The sequence below is a fragment of the Microcaecilia unicolor genome, chromosome 6 (genome assembly GCF_901765095.1).
Source record: "Microcaecilia unicolor chromosome 6, aMicUni1.1, whole genome shotgun sequence".
NCBI classification, from domain to species: Eukaryota; Metazoa; Chordata; class Amphibia; order Gymnophiona; family Siphonopidae; genus Microcaecilia; species Microcaecilia unicolor.
The window spans coordinates 11,630,099-11,656,999 of record NC_044036.1 but is presented as its reverse complement, the minus strand read 5'-3'; the positions used below and the strand labels follow the sequence as shown (position 1 = coordinate 11,656,999).

Genomic DNA, 26,901 nt, shown 5'->3' with positions numbered 1-26,901 from the left:
AAGAGATTGAATGGGGAACTGCACTTGCTTATCTCTCTGACACAGAAAAGCACCTTGAAGTGCTAAGAGTGAGCTTTGGAGGGCAGCTCCTTAATCAATTCTGTGCGGACAATCAAATTTCTACCCCCCACCCCAGCTTGCATGGATAAGCAGCAAAATTTCCAAAACAGCACATCTACACACTCCTTCTGTGGTGCTACTCTCTGTTCACAGAGCCTTTTCTACGATACTAAGGGTTCTTTTGAATGTATAGATCTAACCATCCATTTTCCGACCTAGACACCCTCATCAAAGCTATTCTCTTAATGGCATCCTACAACTAGTAAAACAGTGCAAAAGAAAGAAATGGACAAAGAGAGACTGAAGGTAAAGGCGGTTAGCTTAGCGGGGTTATAAAAAGGTCTGGACGGCTTCCTAAAGGAAAAGTCCGTAGACCATTATTAAAGTGACTTGGGGAAAATCCACTGCTTATTTCTGGGATACTGTCCAATATACACGGCACTCCTCTACTATTACTGTCTATACTTGCAAATTTTAAGGAAGTAGAGCACTCACTCGGAGTAATAATGAGCCACCTCTATGGTGATTTTTCTTCTTTTTTCCTTTTATTATTTTTCATAATCAAGTAGGAGTCTCATATATCCACCACGGCTGATTTCACTTCACCCGTATGGTGAACCTTTGCTCGTGTTTGTATTTTTAATCATAGACTCACCCCCCCCCCCCTCTCTATAAACTAAATTTGCTTTAGTTTTAACTTCAGTCTCACAATTTGCTTATAGATTTGCTTAAGTTATCATCTCACTCTGAGGTGACACTGTTAATGCTGGCGGCTAAACAACACTTATCTGTATCTGCCAGTGTGGAGAGCAAGATTCTAGAATCCTAACGAGTGACAAGATTCCATTCAGAATCTCAAAAAGTAGCAACATTCCACGTAGAACCCCAAAGAATAGCAAGATGCTGGAATCCTAAAGGGTGACAAGATTCCATTCAGAATCTGAAAGAGTAGCAACATTCCACATAGAACCCCAAAGAATAGCAAGATTCTGGAATCCTAAAGAGTGACAAGATTCCATTCATAATCTCAAAGAGTAGCAACATTCTACATAGAACCCCAAAGAATAGCAAGATTCTGGAATCCTAAAGAGTGACAAGATTGCATGCAGAATCTCAAAGAGTAGCAACATTTCACGTAGAACCCCAAAGAATAGCAAGATTCTGGAATCCTAAGGAGTGACAAGATTTAATTCAGAATCTCAAAGAGTAGCAACATTCTACATAGAACCCCAAAGAATAGCAAGATTCTGGAATCCTAAAGAGTGACAAGATTGCATGCAGAATCTCAAAGAGTGCTCTCCACACTGGCAGATACAGATAAGTGTTGTTTAGCCGCCAGCATTAACTGTGTCACCTCAGAGTGAGATGATAACTTAAGCAAATCTATAAGCAAATTGTGAGACTGAAGTTAAAACTAAAGCAAATTGAGTTTATAGAGAGGAGGGGAGGTGGTGAGTCTATGATTAAAAATACACACATGAGCAAAGGTTCACCGTACGGGTGAAGTGAAATCGGCCGTGGTGGATATATGAGACTCCTCCTTGATTATCAAAAATTATAAAAGAAAAAAAATCACCATAGAGGTGGCTCATTATTACTCCGAGTGAGTGCTCCAGTGGCGTAGGCACAGGTGGGCCTGGGTGGGCACAGGCCCACCCACTTTAGGCTGAGGCCCACCCATAAGTGGCACAACTCTGATGTGGCTGGTGAGGCTCCTCAAGCCTCGTCAGCAGAAGACTCCCGGCATCCCTCCCTCCCCTCGCCCACAGGCATTTTGGCATCTGTCACCTCAACTCTCCAACCTCTCTGTACCTTTTCAGTGCTTCATGAACAGCGACTCATACCCACAGCTCGTGCCAGCCCAGAGCCTTCCTTCTGATGTGACTTCCTGTTTCCACAATAGTGGTACCAGGTCAGAGGGAAGGCTCTGGACTGGTGAGAGCAGCGGGTATGAGTCACTGACAGTGAAGCACTGAAGATTTGAAAAAGTATCAAGGGGAGGAGGAGAGGGTGGAATTGAGAAATTATTGGTCGCCTGAGGGACGGAGTGGAGGGAGAGATACCAGATGGGATTCTTGTGCCCACCCACTTTAGGCTCAGCCCCACCCAAAATTGGGTGTCTGGCTACGCCCCTGGAGTGCTCTTCTTCCTTAGAATTTGCAAGTATTTCTGGGATAAGCAGTATAAAATGTTTTGTACTTTTTCAGGATCTTGCCAGGTGTTTGTGACCTGGTTTGGCCACTGGAAACAGGATGCTGGGCTTGATGGACCTTCGGTCTGTCCCCAGTGTGGCAACACTTAAGGAGATAAACAGACTGAAGTGAGAGTCCTGAAATGATTCCACACCTGCAGTTCTTGCTGGTTCACGAACAGATCCCAGAACGTCTTGCATTATTGATATTTAGATGTATTTACTGTAGCTCCAATGACATTTTGGCTTCGTACAGCCAACTGAATAAGAGGAACCATGTTCAAGTGATGCTGTAAGCTTTGGCCTGCACAGCTATGATTAATAAGCTCCGAGGCCGTGTGGCTGACTGAGGGCTGTGTGCCAGCCTTTTTATAGGAAACACGCTCAGTTTAAAAGTATTGTTTGGCTGTACAATAGCAGCCCTCTGAAAAGGCTTCCAAACGCTCTCTTTTTAAAACAAAAAAGGAAGGCACCGAATGTAGTGTATCGGTCACTAGTGAAACTCTGCTCTTGGCTATGGGGCTGGCCTGACGCAGTTCCTGATTTTTAATCCGTGGCTCTTTCTGTGCTGTAGGTTCACCAGGAAGATGCAGATGTGGGTTCCAATGACCGTTTTTGCCCTGCTCTCAACAGTCACCGGCCACCACCACCTCCACCATCTGAAATGTCTGGAGGGGAACTACCACAAGCCTTCACCCTCTGCGGAGCTGGACTTAGAAGAATGCCACCTGTACTCTGCATGTACGTGACCTCTTCAGTCTTAGGCACAGAGTCAACCTCTATAACATTCACAGAAGCCCTTTGGGGTCCTTTTACTAAGCCGCGCTAAAAAATGGCCGGCGAAAGGCTTAGCGCATTGGTTTCCTGTGCACTGCACTCCCCCCTCCCCCCCCACACACTTTTTAGCACTACTCTAAAATGGCTGAATTTCAATTTTTTCCCATTAATGGAAGACTGAATTAAAAAATTTTTTCCCATGAATGGCCACGTGCTAATTTCCAAATTAGCGCACAGCTTGAGCTCTTTCCGCCTTGTATTTAGTAGGTGGTAAGGGCCCACGCTGTCAAATTACCACCAGGAATGCCTCCTCCCCGCCCCCTGCACTAGAAATTACAAATTTTTCTTTACTGTCCTTACTCGGTTTCCTCATTCACTCTCTGCTCTTGTGTGTTGGACTCTGAAGCTGCACTGACCATGGGCCAGCATTACATCTACTGGAGCCCAAGGCACAAATTTGGGAGTGAGCGCCAAAACTCACCACCAGGCTGTTCTTTCTTCAACTTTTGGCAGGTTTACGCCCCCCTGTGGCACGGGGCTCCAGGTGCCACTGAGAGTGACTCCTTCAGTGGTACACTGTGGCCAGCAACCTCTCCTCAACCAACAGCTCATCAGCTGTCCTTGCTCCCCCCCCCCCCCACCAACCGTCCCAATTAATCCCTTCCTTGAGAATCCAGAACATTGTCAGATCAGAATTGCTCTTTTTAACCATAACATTTGTTTGCTTTTTTTGCATACCAATTCTCCCTTCCATAAGTAAGTTGGGCTCTCATTGAGGGGCATAATCGAAAGTGGGTGCCCATCTCCATGGGTGGCCATGCGAAGGGGCGGGACAAACTGTATTTTCGAAAATAGATGGGCTGTGCGGGGCAAATGCCTAGGATTTGTTCATTTTTCAGCTGGGCGCTATCGGTTTTCAGCGATAATGGAAACCGAAGGCGCCTTGCTCAAAAACTAACAAATCCAAGGCATTGGGTCGTGGGAGGGGCCAGGATTCGTAGTGCACTGGTCCCCCTCACATGCCAGGACACCAACTGGGCACCCTAGGGGGCAATTTTACAAATTAAAAAAAAAATTAAAATAGCACCCTTCCCTTGTGTGCTGAGCCCCCCAAATCCCCCCAAAACCCACTGCCCACAAGTCTACACCATTACCATAGCCCTAAGGGGTGCAGGGGGGCACCTACATGTGGATACAGTGGGTTTTGGGGGGGGTTGGAGGGCTCAACATTAACCAGCACAAGTGGAGCAGGTAGGGGGGATGGGCCTGGGTCCGCCTGCCTGACGTCCACTGCACCCACTAACAACTGCTCCAAGGGACCTGCATACTGCTGTCAGGGAGCTGGGTATGACATTTGAGGCTCGCATACAGGCTGTCAAAAAAGGTTTATAAAGTTCATTTTTTGTGGTGGGAGGGGGTTAGTGACCACTGGGGGAGTCAAGGGAGGTCATCCCCGATTCCCTCCAGTGGTCATCTGGCCAGTTCGGGCACTTTTTTGGGACTTGGGTCGTGAAAAAAAAAGGGTCCAGCAAAAGTGACCCAAATTCTCGCTTCTGCCGCCCTTTTTTTCGATTATCGGCCAAAGGCGCCCATCTCTCCTTGGCCGATAAACACGCCCCAGTCCCGCCTTCACCACGCCTCTGACATGCCCCCGTCAACTTTGTTCGTTCCCGTGACGGAGTGCAGTTGAAGACGCCCAGAATCGGCTTTCGATTATACCAATTTGGGCGCCTTTGCGAGATGGGTGCCCATCTCCCGATTTGGGTCGAAATATGGGCGCCCATCACTTTCGAAAATAAGGCTGATTATATACTAGGAAGATTTTACAGAATACCTCTCATACATCATTGATTGATCAGTTACAATTTCTTGATAAACTGCTGAAAATATGAAAACGCATCTCTCAGTAGTTTACACAAGAGCGGAAAAAGTAGGTTAAGGTCATCTCGTAGCTGGATTAAAATCCTGGTTAAAAAGCCAAGCTTTGATTGCCTCCTTGAACTTTGCCTTAGTTGCCAGGAGTATGAGCTCAAATGGCAAAGCGTTGCATTAAAAAGGACACGATTTGCTTCCAGGGCTGTAGAAACTCATAATAAACTTATACATAAAACATCTCTGGATACGACTGAAGTAACGTTTCTTACTCTCTGCATCATTCCTTCCTGAAAGCATCCTGCTGCTATGCAAACTTCACCGAGAAGCTGACTCCCTCCCCGATGGTGAAACTTGACAACTTTTTCTGGGACAGATGTGGCAATCTAAGTAGACAGTAAGTGCGTCCTCAAACCCAGCTCATCTGGAACACAAGTTGCTGCACTGTATTCCTGTTGACTACAAGCTGAAAATTTACAGCCTTATTTATTTGTTGCATTTGTATCCCACATTTTCCCACCTATTTGCAGGCTCAATGTGGTTTACAATTTTCCATCATGGCTTACGCCATTCCAGAGTGCAGATACAATTGGTATCATATAGAAAACATGGATGACATAAGAAAAAGGAGTGGAGGAGTGGCCTAGTGGTTAGGGTGGTGGACTTTGGTCCTGGGTAACTGAGGATCTGAGTTCGATTCCCACTTCAGGCACAGGCAGCTCCTTGTGACTCTGGGCAAGTCACTTAACCCTCCATTGCCGCATTGAGCCTGCCATGAGTGGGAAAGCGCAGGGTACAAATGTAACAAAAATAAAATAGATACTATTGGAGATTCTACATGGAATGTTGCTATTCCACTAGCAACATTCCAAGTAGAAGGCTGCGCAGGCTTCTGCTTCTGTGAGTCTGACATCCTGCACGTACGTGCAGGACGTCAGACTCGCAGAAGCCTGCGCTGGCCACATTGGTGATCTGCAAGGGCTGACTTCTACATGGAATGTTGCTAGTGGAATAGCAACATTCCATGTAGAATCTCAAATAGTAGCAACAGTGGAGGAGTGGCCTAGTGGTTAGGGTGGTGGACTTTGGTCCTGGGGAACTGAGTTCGATTCCCAGCACAGGCAGCTCCTTGTGACTCTGGGCAAGTCACTTAACCCTCCATTGCCTGCCACATTGAGCCTGCTGTGAGTGGGAAAGCGCGGGGTACAAATGTAACAAAAAAAAAACAACAACAATCCGGTATAGGGAGAAAATATTCCGAATATTAAGTAAGTGATGGTGCATTACAGTTCCTATTATGAGTCATTATGGTATGTCTTGTTAAAGAGGTGAGTCTTCAGTGCTTTACGGAAGTTAATTAGGTTGTGAACTATTTTCAGGTCAAATGGTAGAGCATTCCACAGCTGCGAACTCATGCATGAAAAGCTGGATGCATGTATTAATCTGTATTTTAGACCTTTAGAGCCGGGGAAGTGAAGATTCAGGAATGTGCGTGCTGATCTTTTAGCATTCCTGGTTGGTAAGTCAATAAGGTCTAACGTGTAGGCCGGGGTATCTCCGTGGTAAGGGAGCTATGCATCTGGGACCAATTTGCCAAGTCCACTGTAGTGCCCCCTAGGGTGCCCGGCTAGTGCCCTGGCATGTGAGGGGGACCAGTGCACTGCGAATCCTGGCCCCTCCCATGACATAATGCCTTGGTTTGGTTCGTTTTTGAGATGGGCGCCATCGGTTTCCATTATGGGGGACAACCGAGGGCGCCCATCTCTAAATCCGGCGATCTCAGCATTTAGGTCGAGATTTGGGCGCCCCCCAACCGTATTTTCGAAATGAAAGATGGATGCCCATCTCGTTCGAAAATACGGTTGGCCCCGCCCTTTCACTGTGCTGTCCTCGGAGATGGGCGCCCTTAGCGATGGGCGTCCCCGTTCGAAAATGCCCCTTAATATGTCAAGAAAACTTCCCTTTGTAATAACTTCTTATTGAGATTGCCTCCCCTGTTGCCTAGTGTAACTTGTTTAAGGGCAGTGCCTCTCAGGTCTTTAAATTCATGGAGATACTGCATGCAGTGCTGTACCAAAGGAGCCCCTGGAACTCTTGTAGAAATCCGTGAACAGTGCTCCCACATGCGGGTATGTAATGATCTACTAGTTTTACCCACATACACTTTGTTACAGGGGCATCTGACCAGGTAGATCACAGAACTTGCTAAGCGTAGTAAAAAAGGGGGCGTGGCCATGGGTGGGGTGTGGGCATTTCTGAATCTATGCACATTGTTAGAGAATACGTATTGGGATTTACGCCAAGCAAAAATGTGGTGTAAACGTCTACAACTAAATCTGGTCATGTGGAGAGGCGCTTGCTGTAATTCTATATCTTGTGTGGAAATTTAGATTACTATAATGTACTCTATACTGGTCTGACTACAAAGGGTCTGTACCAGCTCCAATTGATTCAGAATGCATCATAGAAGGTTGCAAGGGACCTGACCACATCACACCATTTTGGCAAAAACTTCATTGGCTACCCGTACAAAACAGGGCTAAATTTAAAACTCTCTGTCTGATCTTCAAGGCCCTCAAAGGAAATGGCCCTCAGTACCAGAAGAATAGAATGATCCTCTACACACCTCCAAGGACACTAAGGTCCTCCTAAGGACTTTCACTAACTACACCATCTCCAAAAGACATTACACAATGTAATACCCGCAAGTAAGCCTTCTCCGGAGTAGCCCCCACACTCTGGAATGCATTGCCTGAAAGGCTCCGCTTAACACAAAACTACCTCTACTTCAGGAAGCAGGTGAAAGCTTGGCTCTTCAACCAAGCCTTTAACGGAAGAAGTAACTAACTTGTTAGTCTCACTCACACACACAAGGATTGACTCGGGCTGCACATACTGCAGCGGGACATGTTTATCCACTCCTACCCTAGCTGAGATAATATTTAACCAGCTCTCTGACATCATGTGCAACTTTCTTCAAATCAGTCACCTTACTTTCTAACCCTTCTTACTCTCTATATGTTCCATCTTTGCTTATACCCTACACTATCAATTAAAATGTTCTATTACGTATTGTGTTGACATTGTAAGTAGTATACTATGCCATACTTTATATTATTTGAATATTTTTACTGCTGCAATTGTCTATTGCTTTGTGGTTTATTCTTAACTGTACACTGCCTTGAGTGAATTCATTCAAAAAGGAGGTAAATACATTCTAATAAATAAATAAATAAACACCTTAGAAAATACATCTAGGCGTATTTTTTTCCCCACGTGGAGTTTTCAGGCGCCACATAATAGAATCTGGCCCTTTGTGTAAATCCTCTGGTGAAAATCACCACCGTGGAGTAATTGACTCTGGTTTAATTTTTTATTTTTAAAGGAGGTAAAGGCCTCAGCAGTCACAGGTTTCCACAATTGAACGCTGCTTCCTTTATCAGCAATTGCAACATAACCACATGACTCAGACCAAACGTCAGCCAAAAAAAAAAAAAAACCCAATAATTTTCAATTTTTAATTTTCAATCCCATGCACTTCACTTGACTTCTTCAATTAACATCCAATAATTAAATAACCTTTCAGACATTTAAATTTCAAACCTGCCTTCTGAAATGATACTATTCATGCAACGGGAAGAATGAAGCACTTAGCTTAATCACGTAGAACTGCGTTTTATGTGGCCCTTAATCCTGTCTGTCAACTCTGCGTCTGGAACGCCCACAAGTTAGCTGCTTTCAGCTCAGGCGCTAACAGCAAATATTCAGCAGCTCTAGCATAGCAAGGGCGGGGCAGTGGGGGCGGTCTGCCCCAGGTATAGGCAGCAAGGGGCTGAACCAAGCTGTCAGCTCTGTCTGTCTCCTGACCTGGAACAGGAAGTTGACATCAGAGGGGGCAGGGGACTTGCTTGGAGGAGGGGGTGCTCCGCACCCTGGGTGACAACTAAGGTAGGTACGCCACTGTTCAGCGGCACGATCCAGTTAAGTGCCGCTGAATATTGGCAGCTAGCCACGGATAAGCAGTTTGAATGGCCAGGGGCCGTTAGGGGGGTATAGTTAGATAGGGGGGATGGTTATCTTATAAAACAATATATTGTTGTCACAATGATGGGAGTGTGTACTGTGTGATGTCATTGCCCATGAAACTGTACTTGCTGTTTGTATTATGTTTGGTGACTCCAGTAAGTGGCCACTGGAGCCCATCCAGGCCATTATGGGCCCCTTTACTAAGCTGCATAGGCAGCTACGTGCGGCCAATGCACGCCAATTCCGAACCCACCGCCTGGCTACCGCATTGCCCGAGTGGTAATTTCATTTTGCATGCACGTCCAGTAGGTGCGCCAGAAATTTTCCGGCATGCAGCAATCGGCATTCTACGAGCGCTGACGATTACCACCTGGTTAACGCGTGAGACCTTACCACTAAGTCAGTGGGTGGCGGTGATGTCTCAGGCCCAAAATGGACACGCGCCAATGTTTTATTTTGCCACACATCCATTTTCGGCCCCCCCCCCCCCAAAAAAAGGCCTTTTTTGCAAGTGCGTTGAAAAATGGACATGCGCGCGTCCGTCTACACTAGCGCAGGCCATTTCTCAGCGCACCTTAGTAAAACGACCTCTCTAATTGCTTTGAATATCAGGCAGATTGTGTCCATCCAGTGACCTGAGACCTGCCGTTACACTGGATGCAATGCAGAGCTGAAGCATAGCTGCATGACAGACACAGTACTGAGCTGGGTAAGAGAGGAGACAGAACAAGGACATGAAGGTAGCTTATTGATCTGACGTTCAATGAACTAATGTTTTATTCTAGATGTGAAAGCTACATCAAGCAGGTTGAATGCTTCTACCAGTGCTCCCCCCATGCATCTCACTGGGTGCACCCCAACTCCAGTGATGCTATTCGGAATGTGCCGTTGTGCCAGAGCTTCTGTGACAATTGGTAGGTTTAAGCTTTAAGCGTGAATTATTTTCTTCTATAATACAAACTATCTACGCAGTTTAGCATCATCTATCATATGGCTGGAGAGGAGTGGCCTAATGGTTAGCGCACCGGTCTTGCAATGGCCAGTTCAAATCCCGCTGCTGTTCCTTGTGATCTTGGGCAAGTCACTTGACCCTCCATTGCCTCAGGTACAAACTTAGATTGTGAGAGAAATATCCAGAGTACCTGAATGTAGCTCACCTTGAGCTACTGCTGAAAAAGGTGTGAGCAAAATCTAAATAAATATGGACTCTGCTAGCATTAGCAATACATACTTCAGGGGTGGGCAACCTCAGTCCTTTTCAGGATTCCCTCAAGGAATATGCATGAGATCTATTTGCATACAATGGAGGCAGTGCATGCAAACATATCTCATGCATATTCATTGAGGAAATCCTGAAAACCCAACAGGATTTCTGCCCTTGAGGAGCAAGGTTGCTCACCCTGACATAGTGTCATGGGAAGGGTTGCTATTTATACAGGTGTCTTCCTTAGCAAGGGGGGATTCCATTATTAATTTGTGTGGATTCTCGAGTATGTCTTACAGGAGTCATCCTATCTTTCTGGAGAGTTGACATGTTCGACCCAATTCATATGGTCTATGTTCTGTACATAAGCTGCAGGAGCTGGCGATGCTGGTAGCACCAATACGTTCTTTGTATACATTTCTGGGATAAGCAGCATAAAATGTATTGAACATTTTCAGGATCTTGCCAGGTATTTGTGACCTGGATTAACCACTGTTGGAAGCAGGATGCTGGGCTTGATGGACCTTCGGTCTGTCCCAGAGTGGCAACACTTATGTACTTGGGATTCTGAATGGAATCTTGCTACTCTTTGGGGTTCTACATGGAATGTAGCTACACTTTGACATTCTGCATGGAATCTTGTTATTCTTTAGAATTCTAGAATCTTGCTACTCTTTGGGGTTCTACATAGAATGTTGCTACTATTTAGGTTTTTGCCAGGTATTTGTGACCTGGATTGGCCACTGTTGGAAACAGGATGCTGGGCTCGATGGACCTTCGGTCTGTCCCAGTGTGGCCAGTGTGTGAACAGAATAATGATGGGATAATTAGCAGCTGCCGCTCATTAAAAAGAGCGTAAGCACATGCATTGCATTTCAATGTCCATACTAGTGGTGTGCATGGGGACATAATCTGGTCCCCATCCCACCCACCCCCTGTCTTTTCTGACCCCACCCCATCCCCATCATATTGCTACCGCCACCTCACCAACCCCTCCCCACAGCTTCTTTTCCCATCCATGTACTCAACCCCCATTTAAAAGCTCTTGTAACCTCAAATAAAACATAAAATGCACCCTATAACTTGTTAAATATTAACACAAACCAATAAGCATTACTTTGTAAACTATGTAAGAAAAACGTTATTAACGTGGACTTCTCTTTCGATTTATTTTTATCTTTTTTAGCTGAGGTGTTGGTGTTTTAAATTTCAGAATCAAGGTGTGCCCAGGGATATAGATCGGTCCCCATTCCCTCCCATCCCCATTCATTTTGGATCTCTCCCCTCCCATTCCCGTGGAATTAATTACTCTTTTGTTACTAACATCACAGATTACTGCAAAAGTTTACGGGTTTCCCTTTGTCTGTGGACCGTGTCTCGTATGTTTGGTGCTTATCCAGGGCAGGATTTTTGGGCAAGGCTGTGTTGGTTCTGCAGTGGCTTTGTACCGCCCTTTGGCTTTGAGGCAATCCACTTTTTCTTTGTAGTCCTTTTCCCTATATTAATTGTAGTTCTTTTCTTGAAATATATAATTTTTGGCTATTGTAAAACTCTTGACAGATTCTGTCCCAGGTGGTATATCAAATTTTTGGATAAACGTTTATCCCCATCCCCATGTACATCTCTAGTCCATAGTGTGGCCAGTCTTAGAAAAGGCCATTTCTCTTTTACCTGTGTAAAATTACCCCCCATAGCCATCCTGCATAAGAACATAAGCGTAGCCATACTGGGTCAGATCAACGGTCCATCTAGCCCAATATCCTGTTTTCCAAACAGTGGCCAAGACAGGTCACAAATATGTGGTAGAAACCCAAATCGTGGCAACATTTCATGTAGAACCCCAAAGAACAGCAAGATTCTGGAATCCTAAAGAGTGACAAGATTCCATTCAGAATCTCAAAGAGCAGCAACATTCCATGTAGAACCCCCAAAGAATAGAAAGATTCTGGAATCCTAAAGAGTGGCAAGATTCCAGGCAGAATCTCAGAGTAGCAACATTCCATTAGAACCCAGAAGAATAGACTTTTCCTCCAGGAATTTTTCCAAATCTTTTTTAAACCCAGATACGCTAACCACTGTTACCACATCCTCTGGCAAAGAGTTCCAAAGCTTAACTATTCGTGGAGTGAAAAAATATTTCCTCCTATTTGTTTTAAAAGTATGCTCATCTGCATAAATGCTATTTCCTGCAATAAATGGAAAATATTGTTTTTCTGTTCCTGTCTTGGGGGGGGGGGGGGGGTAATGAGAATAAAACAAAATAGTGATATGACAAAATAATAAAATAAAGAAAAACATTAATAAAACTGGGATAAGTGGGAAGAGATGAGCCTTGAAAGACATACTTTTCTCATACAGTAAATGAAGCAGAAGCCAGACATTTCTGCATTATAAAACTTTTGCTAGAGTCGGTCATGTGCTCTGGCATACAAACACAGCTTTCTTCTTTCTTTTGCCTATGAAATATCCACCCAGGCTTGAGGCATGCAGCGATGACTTCACTTGTGCCCAGAACCATCTGACCGACTGGAGATTGGAAGAGGATGGAAATTACTGTAGAAATGCCTGTATCCCCTACAGCCAGGTAAGGACAGCGACTAGCAGTTACTGAAACCAGGGGCGTAGCCAGACAATAGATTTTGGGTAGGCCTAGGCAAGAAGTGGGTGGGCACCAAGTGTTTTCTCTCCCCCCCCCCCCCCCCCACCAAAAATATATCTTCTTTCCACCATGGCAGTCTGCAGCAGGCATGCGCTGAAAACTGAGCATGCACAGGTGCCGGTATCATGAAGAGTAGCGTTATTGTTACCATCAGAGGGAAGGCTTCAGCTGGCAGAGCTTGAGATCCCCACCAGCTACCACTAAATGTGTGCTACTGTTGGGTGGGCTTGAGCTGTAAGTGGGTGGGCCCCAGCCCACCCAGGCCCACCTGTGGCTACGCCACTGTACTGAACACTTACAGCAGGAGTCCTTAGTTACAATGTTCTTTGCTAGTTCCTTGTATACCTGAGGGCAGTGGTGTGGCTCAGATTGAATGGACCCCAGGTGCAAAAATTAAGATGGTTCCCTATAATATCATCTCTCCCAAGATAACAGAGACAGGGGAGATCCTTCAGAGCTCCAGCAAACCAAACCCACAAACATCCATTCCAGATCTATATAGAAAACCTGCCATAATCAAGCAGCATTAATATCCAGGACCCAAATAGCAATAACCCTATCTTCTAAGGCAGGCATCCTAGAACATCACCTACTGGAAAAACGGGAGCAACCCAGATCCATACACGGAAACAGAATACCCCATTCCTTTCTCTCCTGCAGAATACAGACAGAGCCTCAAACACAGAATAGGCCACCACAGACTAGAAACAGGGAACTCTGAGAAATCTGAATGCGATGCAGCACTGGAGAAACAGAAATATATTTCCTTCTGTAGTGTGTAAAATATAAAGATTGCACATTTGAAGATGAAATTGAAAATAAAATGTATTCTACCTTTGTTGCCTGGGGATTCTATTTTACTAATCTGCTGGGTCCCAGTCTCTTCTTTCAACTGCTCTTGTGCTGTCTTCTTCTAAGTCTCATTTTTATTTCATCTCTTGTCTCCGACACTGATTGTTCCTCTTAATCATTTTTCTCTAATTTTTTCTTCTGTACATCTCCACTGAACAGCTAGATTTTACCCAGTGGTGTGCTGAAGCAGGCTCTCACAGGCTCGCAAGAGCCGGTTGTTGTTTTTAAGAATTTTGGGAGCCGGTTGTTAAAGTAGGGCCCCTCCATGGCTACTTTAACAACTGGCTCCCAAAATGTGGGCTTGGGCTCCCTGCTGAATTATCTTTTACTTTGCTGGTGGGGATGCTGAGCCCTGCCAGCCAAGTAAATAGACTACTGCTGCTCCCCACTCCTTGTTTCCAGCTCTGGGCAGCAGGCTGGAACTTCTCGAGCATGTGAGAGAAGTTCCAGCATGCTGCTCAGAGCAAGACATTGGGAGTGGTGGCTGCCAGCAAAGGTATGCCTAGCATGCCCGCACGAAGGGAGGGAAGAGAGAGAGGCAAGTGTTGCTCCCCACCCCACCCCACCCGGCCACCCCTGGCCCTTCCAACTGCAGAGCTGGCTACATCCAGAGAAAGAGCCTGTTGTTAAAAATTTACCAGCACACCCCTGATTTTACCCTTCATCAGTGGCATAGGCAGACGGACGATTTAGGGTGGACTTGAAAATTCATCTCTTCTTCCGCCCACCTTGCCCCTTTTGCCCCCTTAGTACCCCCAAACCGTAAGAAATACTACCCACTTTGGGCTCAGGCCCACTCAAAATCAGTGCTTCATTGGTGTGGCTGGCAGGGATCTGCAAGCAAGCAAAACACAGTGAAGGTGACACGACAATGATGCCAATGCAAAATGTCGAAAGGACTCAGTAGTTACGTTTTATTCAAAAGATATAATGGACTCAACAGGAATCGTGTTTCGGCCACAAAGACCTGCCTCAGGAGTCCCTAATCATGGAGGTATCAAGACTGGAGCGCACAAGTCCCGTGACTAGGGACTCCTGAGGCAGGCCATTGTGGGCAAAACATGGGGGAGGCACTGGATTGGCCACTGTTGGAAACAGGATGCTGGGCTTGATGGCAGGGGCGTAGCCAGACAGCAGAGTTTGGGTGGGCCTAGGCAAGAAATGGGTGGGCACCAAGTGTTCTCCTCCCCAACACACACACCAAAAAAATATCTCAGTTGGTGGGAAAATGCTTCTTTCTGCCTTGTCAATCTGCAGTAGGCATGCGTTGAAAACTGAGCATGCGCAGGTGCCAGTATCATGGATAGCAGCGTTTTTGTTACCATCAGGGGGAAGTTTTCAGCTTGCAGATCTTGGGATCCCCAACAGCTACCACTAAACATGTGCTACTGTTGAGTGGGCCTGAGCCCTAAATGGGTGGGCACCAGCCCACCCAGGCTGCTTGATGGACCTTTGGTCTTTCCCAGTATGGCAATACTTATGTACTTATGACATGATGGATAGGGATGCGAAGGAAAGATGGATGTTGGACATAGGTAGAAAAGAAATGTCAAAAGGCCAGGAGACCCTGGGACTCCAGAGTTAAGTAAAAACAGATAAGAGACACTGGGACCAAACCAACGCTCAGATGACAAAGGAAGAAGAAAAGGTTTTTTTTTGTTTCTGAAATTATTAATTGTAAAGTCAGTTTTGGGAAATGTGCATCTCTGATCTCAATTTCTGTTTCTATTACTGTGACTGGTTTTCTATTTGTCTGAAATGTGTTTGCTCTTTGGAGGGTTTGTTTACTGGAGCTCTGAAAGGATGTCTCCTCTTTCCCCTCCCCCAGTCTCCATCACCTTGGGAGAGATGATGTTATTGGGGGCCCATCTTAGTTTTTCCACCTGGGGTCCATTCAGTCCTAGCTACACCACTGTGCACTTGTCTATTTCTATCTTCCACCAAGTCTCATTCCCTTATCAGCCCCAGCTTATTACCTGTCATCAACCCCTCCTGGCATTCAGCCCCCTTCTTCTTTCTCTTTCCTGCGACCCAGTTTCCGCATTATCTTTTTAGATCTGTCCAGTGCCTCTGCATCCTTTTCCATCTTCTCCAGCTACTTCACCCCTTCCCCTTTCTCCCCTCTGCCTCCCTCCAATATTAGTCCATCTCATCCCCTCCTTCCATACGTATCCCTTCTTCCTCCATTCTGATCCATTCTCAACCTTCCCTTTTTTCCTTACATTCTAACCCTTTCCCTTTGGCCTACTGCATTCTTTGTCTTTTCCCTCCCCGTCTGCACTCTGCCTTCTCCCATTGCCCACCCCCAGTGTCTGCGTCAGTTCCTAGACCCCTCCTCCCAGCCCCAGCATCAGATCCACTTCCAATCCCCAACTCCCTTCTTTCACCTGCCTTCCTGTCAGCCCCCTTCAGCAGACCCAGCACTGGAACTCTTGTCCTAGAGCTAAGGTTACCATACGTCTGCATTTCCCCAGACATGTCCTCCTTTTTAGAGACTGTCAGGGGTCCGGATGTTTTTTTCCAGCCAGCCTGTTTGTCCAGGTTTCTGGGCTGGTGGGCTAGCTGGCTGGGTAGTTAACGGACGGATGGATGGACAGACAGACGGAGGGGTGGGCTGGCCTTCTCCCCCCCATGTTTACTGTAGCGCACCCTGGTGGTCTAGTGTCCTCTTCGGGGCAGGAAAGAACTATGCTCTTTCTTGCCTATTGCCACTGACCTCCTCGCTACTGCCACATCTTGAAAATGGCTGCCAAGACTTCAAGTGGCAGCCTCGTGAGACATCTTGCGAGGCTACCCCTTGAAGTCTTGGCAGCCATTTTCAACAAGAGGTGGCAGCGAAGAAGTCAGTGGCAGTAGGCAGGAAAGAATAGGGTTATTTCCTGCCCTGAAGAGACCACTAGACTACCAGGGTTGCAAGGTAGGCCCGGGAGGGGAGGGGACAAGCTGCTCATGGATGGGAGGGAGAGATGAGGCAAGCTGCATGTGGATGGGAGAAATGGGGGCAAGTTGCTTGTGGATGGGAGGGAAGGAAGAGGAGAGGGTGGTATGCTGTACATGGAGGGAAGGGAAGGGAAAAGGGGGAAATGCAGAACAAGGATAGAAGGGGATGGAGAGTAGAGGGGGACATCCATAAGTACATCCATAAGTACATAAGTATTGCCATACTGGGAAAGACCAAAGGTCCATCAAGCCCAGCATCCTGTTTCCAACAGTGGCCAATCCAGGTCACAAATACCTGGCAGAAACCCAAAGAGTAGCAACATTCCATGTAGAACCCCAGAGAGTAGCAAGATTCTAGAATTCTAAAGAATAACAAGATTCCATGAAGAATTTCATAGTGTAGCAACATTCCATGTAGAACCCCAAAGAGTAGCAAGATTCCATTCAGAATCCCAAGTACATAAGTGTTACCATACTGGGACAGACCAAAGATCCATCGAGCCCAGCATCCTGTTTCCAACAGTGGTCAATCCAGTTCACAAATACCTGGCAAGATCCCAAAATAGTACAAAACATTTTATACTGCTTATCCCAGAAATAGTGAATTTTCCCGAAGTCCATTTAATAATGGTCTATGGACTTTTCCTTTAGGAATCCGTCCAACCCTTTTTTAGAACTCCGCTAAGCTAACCACCTTCACCACATTCTCCGGAAACGAATTCCAGAGTTTAGTTACACGTTGAGTAATTAAACTAATGGATGGGAGAGAAGGGAGAGGAGAGGGGGACATACCATACATGAAGGGGAAGGAAGGGAAGAGAAAAGGGGGAAATGCGGCACAAGGATAGAATTGGATGGAGAGGAGAGGGGGACATGCTGCTTATGGATGTTTGCTTTTTTGGAAATATACATTTTTTTCTAATTTTGTATTTAGACTATAGAAGAAAATGCATTTCTGTTACTTTTATCAGTATTTTTACTGCTTATAGAATCTGGCTTTCTTGGGGGACCAAGGTAACTGTGTGGTGGGGGCGGGCTGGGGCGGAGCCAGGAGAGGGCTGGGGCGGGGCAGCATTTTATTTTTTTGTCTCCACAAATATGGTAACCCTACCTACACCCATCCCTAAGCATTGATCCTTGCTTCCATCCTTAGCCCCTGTGTTAGCTCTAAGCCCCCTTCTCCCAGCAATAGCATCAGACCTTTATCCCAGCCCTAGTATGAGCTCCCTTCTGCCACCCCACCAACAAGGGCAGGGCTAGGTGGAGGCGGAGCTAGGTATGTTGTCAGACAATTATGGATGTAAGCCCCACTGCTGGTACCACCCCTAACCCCGCCCCTTTAGCCTCCCCAAACAGTTAGGCCACCGACCGCCTCTGTCCCTCCCGTTGTCCAACATCTCTGCATTCCTCCCTTCTGCCACTGGATCCAACACCTCTCTCTCTCTCTTCCCTCCCTCTCTCCCTCTAGCATTTTTCCTCCCCCTCAGCCCCAGGTCTTTTATTTATTCCTTTCTTCCTCCCCTGCCCACAATCCGATGTCTTTCTCTTTCTCTAAAACCTCCCCCCTCCAGACCTGCAGCTAATGGTTGCTGGTAGTGACAAGACTTCACACCCACTGCCTGTGGCCTGCCTCAGAGCTTCCTTGTGACCAGAGGCGTAGCCAGCACACAATTTTAGGTGGGCCTGGGCCTAAGGTAGGTGGGCAGAAGAATCCTGCCCCCGCTCCACAGGCAATTCAGGGGGCTGGCTCTGTTGTATAGGAATTTCCTCAATATCCAACTCATAGACCATTACATAGACGACTCCTTAGAAATGATGGATTGTAAATTGCTATCCTGGTCTAAATCAGGTTCACTAGTAGGCTTACTACTGACATAGAGACCAACTAAGTCCTGGTTAAGTGCTCAAGAAATATTATTCAAAAAACTTTCCTACTGTGCTATGGAACTGTCCTGACCTATTAATGCTAGGCGACCTTAACCTACACTTAGAATGTTCTGGGACCCTGGGAAGACCACAAATTAGATTTTGTGGCTTTTTCCAGAAGCTCAAGTAGAGGAGTGTGGTAGCCGTGTTAGTCCACTCTTAAGGTTATCAATAGAAATCAAACAAAATAAAACATGGATAAGATGATACCTTTTTTATTGGACATAACTTAATACATTTCTTGATTAGCTTTCGAAGGTTGCCCTTCTTCGTCATATACACTGTCAGCTAGCACATTTGCTTATTTCCGATCTGACGAAGAAGGGCAACCTTCGAAAGCTAATCAAGAAATGTATTAAGTTATGTCCAATAAAAAAAGGTATCATCTTATCCATGTTTTATTTTGTTTGATTTCTATTGATATCCAGAAGCTCAGAATGACTATTCCTGAACTACCTGACCCGGACCCCACTAATTTGATCAGACCATTTTTCCCTTTCATTCTGTCTAAAAATGTTCAATACGAACCTGAACCAAAAGGCGAATATAGATACTTCCCTTCCCCATTCCTTTCTTCATCATAACCATCCCCATTTCCTTATCTATCTTCATTACTCCTTCCCATGTCAATTAACATATACTTAAAGCATTCTATTATTCTTCTTAATGAATCTAATAATTGTAATTCTGTTAACTATGTAAGCCGCATTGTACCTGCTTCTGTGGGAAAGTGCGGGGTACAAATCTACTATAATAAAACTCACCCTCAACGTTCTGAGGACACTGACGACAGTGAAGCCAAGCTCTGACTTCCTTCAAAAAGGTTTGAAGGTTTGTGGTGGTGAAGCCACCAAAATCGCTCCGGGCCCCGCCCTCGAGGGCGGAGCAATGGCAGAACAATGAAGGGGTTGGCAGGGAGGCGGGGGGGGAGTGGGAAATCGCTCCGGGCCCCGCCCTCGCGTCAAACGTCATGACGTTGGGGGCAGAGCAATGCCAGAACAACAAAGGGGTTGCCCAGGGACGGAGGGGGGTGTTGGCGACGAAAACCTTGCTAGCGCCCGTTTCATTTGCTCTGAAACGGGCTTCTTTTACTAGTGTAATAATAAATAAATAAATATAATCAAGCTTCAAAGAAGTAAGACAGAACCAACTAAATTCTGGAACTTGGTCTTAACCAAACTAAGGGCAGAATACCAAAATTACGATCTCTGCGTTTGGGATTCCTCTATCAATGATACTCTCGATGAAGAAGCTCCCTGCATGCTACCTTCGGTCCTCTTCACCCATAACCGGCAGCGCTGCCATTCATTCACACAGGCAGCTCCGCTCCCCTTTGCCGCGTCAATCCGGCCCTCTCTGACGCACTTCCTGTTTACGTAGGGCCAGATGGACGCGGCAGAGAGGAGCGGAGCTGCCTGTGTGAATGAATGGCAGCGCTGCCGGTGACGGGCGAAGAAAGAATAATGCAGGGACCGAGGCAGCGCCGGCGGGGAGGACATTCGAGGGGATGTTGGGTAGGTGGGCCTAGAGGGAAGGTGGCTGGGCCTGGGCCCACCCAGGCCCACCCATGGCTATGCCCCTGCGCTGTGACACTTCCCCCCCCCCCCCCGCCATGAGGCAACGTCCTTTTTCTTCATGGGTGGGACGCTTCAGAGCAAAGGCTCCAGGGCCGGCTGCAGGCAGTGGGTGTGAAGCCCTGCTGCTGCAGATGACTATTAGCAGACAGATTTAAAGATATATGGTGGGGGGGGAGGTGGGATTGAGAGAAAGAGAGAGATGTTGGATCAAGGACAGGGAGGAGGATGGTAGAGGAGAGATGCCAGACTGAGGTGGAGTGGGGTGACTTGGAGGGGCATAATCGAATGGGGCGCCCAAGTTTTTCTGAGGACATCCTCGCAGGACGTCCCCGCAAAGGGGCGGGGAAACCCATATTATCGAAACAAGATGGGCGGCCATCTTTTGTTTTGATAATACGGTCGGGGACGCCCAAATCTGGAAATTTAGGTCGACCTTAGAGATTGTCGTCCCTAAAGATGGTTGAGATAATGGAAACCGAGGACGCCTATCTCAAAAACTACCAAATCCAAGCCATTTGGTCGTGGGAGGAGCCAGCATTCGTAGTGCACTGATCTCCCTCACATGCCAGGACACCAGCCGGGCACCCTAGGGGGCACTGCAGTGGACTTCAGAAAAAGCTCCCAGGTGCATAGCTCCCTTACCTTGTGTGCTGAGCCCCCCAAACCTCCCCCAAAACCCACTCCCCACAACTGTACACCACTACCATAGCCCTTAGGGATGAAGGGGGGCACCTAGATGTGGGCATGATATTTGAGGCTGGCATAGAAGCTGGAAAAAATATTTAAAAATTTTTTTTAGGGTGGGAGGGAGTTAGTGACCACTGGGGGAGTAAGGGGAGGTCATCCTCGATTCCCTCCGGTGGTCATCTGGTCATTTAGAGCACACTTTTGTGGCTTGGTCGTAAAATAAAAAGGACCAAGAAAAGTCGGCCAAGTGTTCGTCAGGGACGCCCTTCTTTTTTCCATTATCGGCCGAGGATGCCCATGTGTTAAGCACGCCCCAGTCCCGCCTTCGCTATGCTTCCGACACGCCCCTGTGAACTTTGGTCATCCCCACAACGGAAAGCAGTTGAGGACGCCCAAAAATCGGCTTTCGATTATGCCAATTTGGGCGACCCTGGGAGGACGCCCATCTTCCGATTTGTGTCGAAAGATGGGTGCTCTTCTCTTTCGAAAATAAGCCTGTTGGTAGGTCAGGCGGTCCCTACCAGTGGGCAGCCTTGGGATTTTGCTGGGTTCACTCAATGGTAGCCGCACCACTGTCTGCAGACTATTCTTGGTTTAACCTTTAAACCTAATTACCCAAAGCTCAGTCATATCATTTGCAGGCCCAGCACAAGTAAGCATTCAACTATAACTGTCAACCAACCTTGCAAACTGTGCAGGGATTAGGTCACACATATAATATGATTAGATTACTTCAACTTTCTGATGTAATAGCCTATGATCCCGGGTATGTACCCTGAAAAAGGACTAACCAGTAATGATACCTAGAGATACCAGGTAACATGAAGTGAGAACTGCATCGCATGCAGACAGAGGAAGAGAGATTATTAGGAAAGGGATGCAAAATAAAACCAAGACCATTATAATGCTTCTGTATCGCTCCATGGTGCAACCTCACCTTGAGTATTGCATTTAATTCCGGTCGCCGTATCTCAATTAGAAAAGGTTGAAAGAAGAGCAACCAAAATGATAAAGGGGATGGAACTCCTCTGATTTGAGGAAAGGTTCAAGAGGTTAGGGCTCTTCAGCTTGGAAAAGAGATGGATGAGGGGAGATATGATTGAGGTCTATCAGGGCCGTGCCAAGGGTCTCTGGCGCCCCCCTGCAGACTACCAGTTGGCAGCGCCGCCCCCCCCCCCCCCCCGCACCTGCCTGGCTCCAAGGCAGCGATTCCCCTATCTCCCTGAGCCCTACCCTCCCACCCATCCATGCCCATCTGTCCCCTGCCCCCGCCATTCATCCCGATCAAGCAATTCCCCTCTCTCCCTTCCATGAACCCTGCCCTCCCGCTCCCATGTAGGAACTGCCCGCCCTCTTCAACGTCAGAAGAAGGCGGGACACTGAGCGAACCAATGGAAGGCTAGAGACGTCGGGACTGGGAGCGCCGTCTCCTTCACTGACGCTGCACTGCCGGAGGATGGTAAATTTAAAAGAAAAAAAAAAGGAAAGGGATCTTGGGGGGGAGAAGAGGGCGGGCAGTTCCTACATGGGAGCGGGAGGGGCAAGGTAAGCACGCAGTGGCAGCGCCCCCCAGAAGATGGCACCCCCCTGTGGCGCTTACCCCGCTTACCGCATCAGCACGGCCCTGAGGTCTATAAAATCTTGAGTGGTGTAGAATGGGTAAAAGTAAATCCATTTTTCACTCTTTCAAAAAGTACAAAGACTAGGGGACACTCAATGAAATTACATGGAAATACTTTTAAAAGAAATAGGAGGAAATGTTTTTTCTCTCAAAGAATAGTTAAGCTCTGGAACTCGCTGAGGTAGGATGTGGTAACAGCAGTTACTGTACTGGGGTTTAAAAAAGGTTTGGACAGCTTCCTGGAGGAAAAGTCCATAGTCTGCTATTGAGACAGACATGGGGAAGCCACTGCTTGCCCTGGGATTGGTAGCATGGAATGTTGCTACTCTTAGGGATTCTGCCAGGTACTTGTGTCCTGGATTGGCCACTGTTGGAAGCAGGATACTGGGCTAGACTCAGTATGGCTATTCTTACGTTCTTATGACAGCAGGGAGGAGTTAGATGGGGGAAAGAGGAAATGAGAGAAACTGGGAAGGGAGGGAAAGAAGATCTGAAACACAGGAACATAAAGTATGAGACACAAAGGTGATGGAAGTAGAGAGATATAAAAATGGGAACAAAACAGTAACATAGTAGATGATGGCAGAAAAAGACCTGCACGGTCCATCCAGTCTGCCCAACAAGACAACTCATATGTGCTACTTTTTGTGTATACCCTACTTTGATTTGTACCTGTGCTCTTCAGGGCACAGACTGTATAAGTCTGCCCAGCACTATCCCCGCCTCCCAACCACCGGCTCTGGCACAGACCGTATAAGTCTGCCCAGCACTATCCCCGCCTCCCAACCACCAGCCCCGCCTCCCAACCACTGGCTCTGGCACAGACCGTATAAGTCTGCCCAGCACCATCCCCACCTCACAACCACCAGCCCCTTGATTTGTATCTGTCTTTTTCAGGGCACAGACCGTGTAAGTCTGCCCAGCACTATCCCCGCCTTCCAACCACCGGCTCTGGCACAGACCGTATAAGTCTGCCCAGCACTATCCCCGCCTCTCACCACCGGCAAACAGTACAAAGGAAAAGAGGAAATACAGTGGAGTGAATCTGGACAGAGAGGGAGAAAAAAAAAGGACGAAGCAAAGACAGCAAGTAAATCATAGGCAAAGACACAAAAAGGGATGAAAAATGCTGTCTTTGTTGTTGTTGTTATAATTTGACTTCTAGAACCAGGTCAGACTTCATGGCTTGGTGTCACAAGCTTATACAGTGGCTTTTCGCAGTACAGGAACAATCACTTTGCAGAACTGTCTGTTGGACAGTGACCCCGATGGTATTAACACTGTTACCAGATACTCATTTAAATTTTTAAAACTAGCCTAGGAAACATTATTGCTCTTGTTTGTTAAAATTAAACAGAAACCAGCTGCAAGGATTTGGCATACTCTCAATATACTTGGGGGTGAGTTTTCCACCATGGTCTGCAGAGTGACTTGGCTACACTTCCCAGCTAAATGCAAAAATATGCTTAGTAGCAGTGAAGTTTTCTGGGATTCAGACACGTAACCCTGTGTACCCAAGCCTGAAGTCTTGCATCTGAGCCACAGAGGCCACTTAGCAGGCCACCCAAGGTCAAGGAAACAGGAACTTTAGTGGTAGAAAGAAATGCCCCCCCCCCCCCCCCCCCGGAAAAGCCCACTAGACCAGCAAGAAATGCCTCTAATCAATGATCTATAAGGAGTGCCACCAGGTCACACATTCTTGCTGACCCAACCGTTCTTAGTGGGTCTGCCCTGCATTTACTGCAGCCCAGCTGCTCTTTACTGCCTAATACAGAGTTCTACCCTACTGTGCTTTGCACCTAGTTCCTGCCTCCTGCCTGGTTTCTGCTCCACACCCAGTTCCTGCTTAACCCCTGCACTGCTCCACCCTGTCTAGGGCCTAGCTTCAACATTATTGCTCCTTTCCAGAGAAGCCCTGACATTAACACAGGTAAAAAAAACAAACAGTAAGACCCATCTAGCCTGACCAGTAAGGTGGTTAGGGGTGTAAATGCTGCTCCATGCAGGTTACTTCTCTCTATGCTTCTTTGAAATGTGAAAATCATTTTTGTTTTGCTTTGAATGAAAAGCTTTATACTGTTATGGGGATCCTCTACGTGTATCCTACACCTTTTTGAATTCTATCACTGTTTTTGTCCACACCACCTCCGACGGGAGGACACTCCAAACATCCACCACCCATTCTGCCCAAAAAAAATACTTTCTGATGTTGCTTTTTTTTTTAACGTTTCAACGGTTTTTTATTCAACATGTTACACATTGACATACAGTTCAAGATTTGATTGTTTAAACAACATAACATGCTTATGTGCATAATTCCTCAACTTCTGCTACGTTCCCTCCCCATCTCAAACCTGTGTTATTATGACCATAGTGTTTATATCTTTGCTGTTAAATGAACTTCTAATTAAAATATTGAATTCAAATATTCACTCTTGTACATTGCTTGCTTTTACCCTAACCTAATCTACTTCCCCCTTTCCATTACTTGGACTTTCACAGTTCTTATCAATGACTGTTCCAGTTACATAGATCCAACACTGTAAGTAATATGTGCATGCAAGCTTCCTATCTAAGATAGCAGTATCTCTGTGAGGGAAAGTCGTCATCAAAGTGTGTTTACTTTAACTAAATTACCCCCCTCTATCCCTACCCATCTTTAGTTTAAACGATTTTTGTAAATACTACAGCAGAATAAGCCTTGCCATATATATCTCAGTTCACAACTCGCATCAGTCTTGGAAATTACTAAACAAGAAAATCTGAACTAGCAACTAACACTGTGTCCCCCCTCTTTTTATACAACTGTCCCCTTCCCTCCGTCTCTACTTTTTAACCAACAACCCAGTCAACTATAAATGTTTATGAGGATACAATCTCCAACGGATATAGCTGCGGTAGAGTAGGTCAACTAGGGAGCCCATTAGTTGGGCCTTCAGCAGTCTACTCATGTACACTTGCTACCCCCTCCCTCCCTCATCCTGTTCGCATGTCCCAAATCCTGTCAGTTCTGTTCTCCTTCGTTACCCCACGGTAGCCCATTAAGGACTTGGCTGCGTGCTCTTGGGGATATCGCATTTATATATTTCATCCAAATCTCTCTTGTCTTTTTGGTGTCAATCTTGCCCCTCTCACTTCCCAGAGCATGAGCTGATGGAGCTTGTTCCTCCAGTACCAGTAGGAGGGAGGCATGTCCTTAACCCAATGATTCAGAATACACTTTTTCCCCACTATACAAGATTTACTCAAGAACAATCGTTCCCCTTGTGTTCTGATGTTGCTTTTAAACGTACCTTCTTTAAGCTTTATTTCACACTTTCTGGTTCTACAGTTTTCCCATCTTTGGAAAAGGTTCATTCGTTCATTAATATCCTTCAAGAATTTAAATGTCTGTTTCATATCTCCCTTTCAGCTCTTCTCGTATACCTTTTGATGCAAACTCCTACTGTTTTGCTCACTTTCCTCTGAAGCTCTTCAAGCCTTTGTATATCCTTAGTGAGATAAAGCCTCCAAAACTGAACAAAGGTCTCCATGTGAATGTAACACCCTTTGTGAGCATCCCTGGGTTTGGGGCCCGACCTGGTAGGAGTCTCCCTTTTGGCAAGCTTTTTTGGTCCCTTAAGTATATGTGGTGGCAAGTGCCTCTCCCTGGGGCAGAAAGGTGTTTTGTGGGCGAGATTTCCCTCCCTTCTCCCCAAGAAAATTCAAACCGATGCCACTAACTCTCTTAGGATTTCGGTCTTCCGTCATCTGTGATTTACACCGACAGGTTCTGTATCAATGGTTCTCAACAGGGTGTTGTTGGGATACATTGCTGTGTCAACAAGAGCTGGGAGGTGTGTCACCAAACACTTGACACCAGACGTGTACTTTGCTTAACAACCATGTGCACAGCAGGTTGGGGAGAGCTGATAACCTAGAAGGTCATGGGCTTGAAATCTCCATAAATAGTCCTTCTGCCACCATTATTGCAGACCTGTTCCACCAGTCCCTGTCATAAGTACATGTACATAAGTATTGCCATACTGGGAAAGACCAAAGGTCCGTCAAGCCCAGCATCCTGTTTCCAACAGTGGCCAATCCAGATCACAAATACCTGGCAAGATCCCAAAAAAGTACAAAACATTTTACACTGCTTATCCCATAAATAGTGGATTTTCCCCAAGTCTATTTAATAACGGTCTATGGACTGTTCCTTTAGGAAGCCATCCAACCCTTTTTTAAACTCCGCTAAGCTAACCACCTTTATCACATTCTTTGGCAATGAATTCCAGAGTTTAATTACACGTTGAGTGAAGAAAGATTTTCTCCGATTCATTTTAAATTTACTACATTGTATCTTCATCGCATGCCCCCCCTAGTCCTAGTATTTTTGGAAAGCGTAAACAGCTGCTTCACATCTACCCGTTCAACTCCACTCATTATTTTATAGACCTCTATCATATCTCCTCCTCATAGTCACCACCATGCCTTCTGTATTTCCCTTGTATTATTTTTACACCAATGAAA

At 46.4% G+C, this 26,901-nt stretch overlaps 1 protein-coding gene across 3 annotated transcripts in view; it reads left to right on the top strand.

Annotated features, from left to right (window-relative positions):
* The window catches only part of LOC115471728 (riboflavin-binding protein-like), a 62,261-nt gene that overhangs the window by 848 nt on the left and 34,512 nt on the right, over positions 1-26,901 (top strand). For all 3 annotated transcript variants that reach the window (XR_003942406.1, XM_030205526.1, XM_030205527.1), the window contains exons 2-5: positions 2,826-2,992; positions 5,198-5,297; positions 9,712-9,840; positions 12,606-12,714. Coding sequence is in view for 2 of the 3 variants with exons in the window: in XM_030205526.1 (XP_030061386.1) it covers positions 2,839-2,992; positions 5,198-5,297; positions 9,712-9,840; positions 12,606-12,714 (492 nt within the window). In the remaining variant the exon portion in view is untranslated. The remainder of the gene's footprint in view (positions 1-2,825; positions 2,993-5,197; positions 5,298-9,711; positions 9,841-12,605; positions 12,715-26,901) is intronic.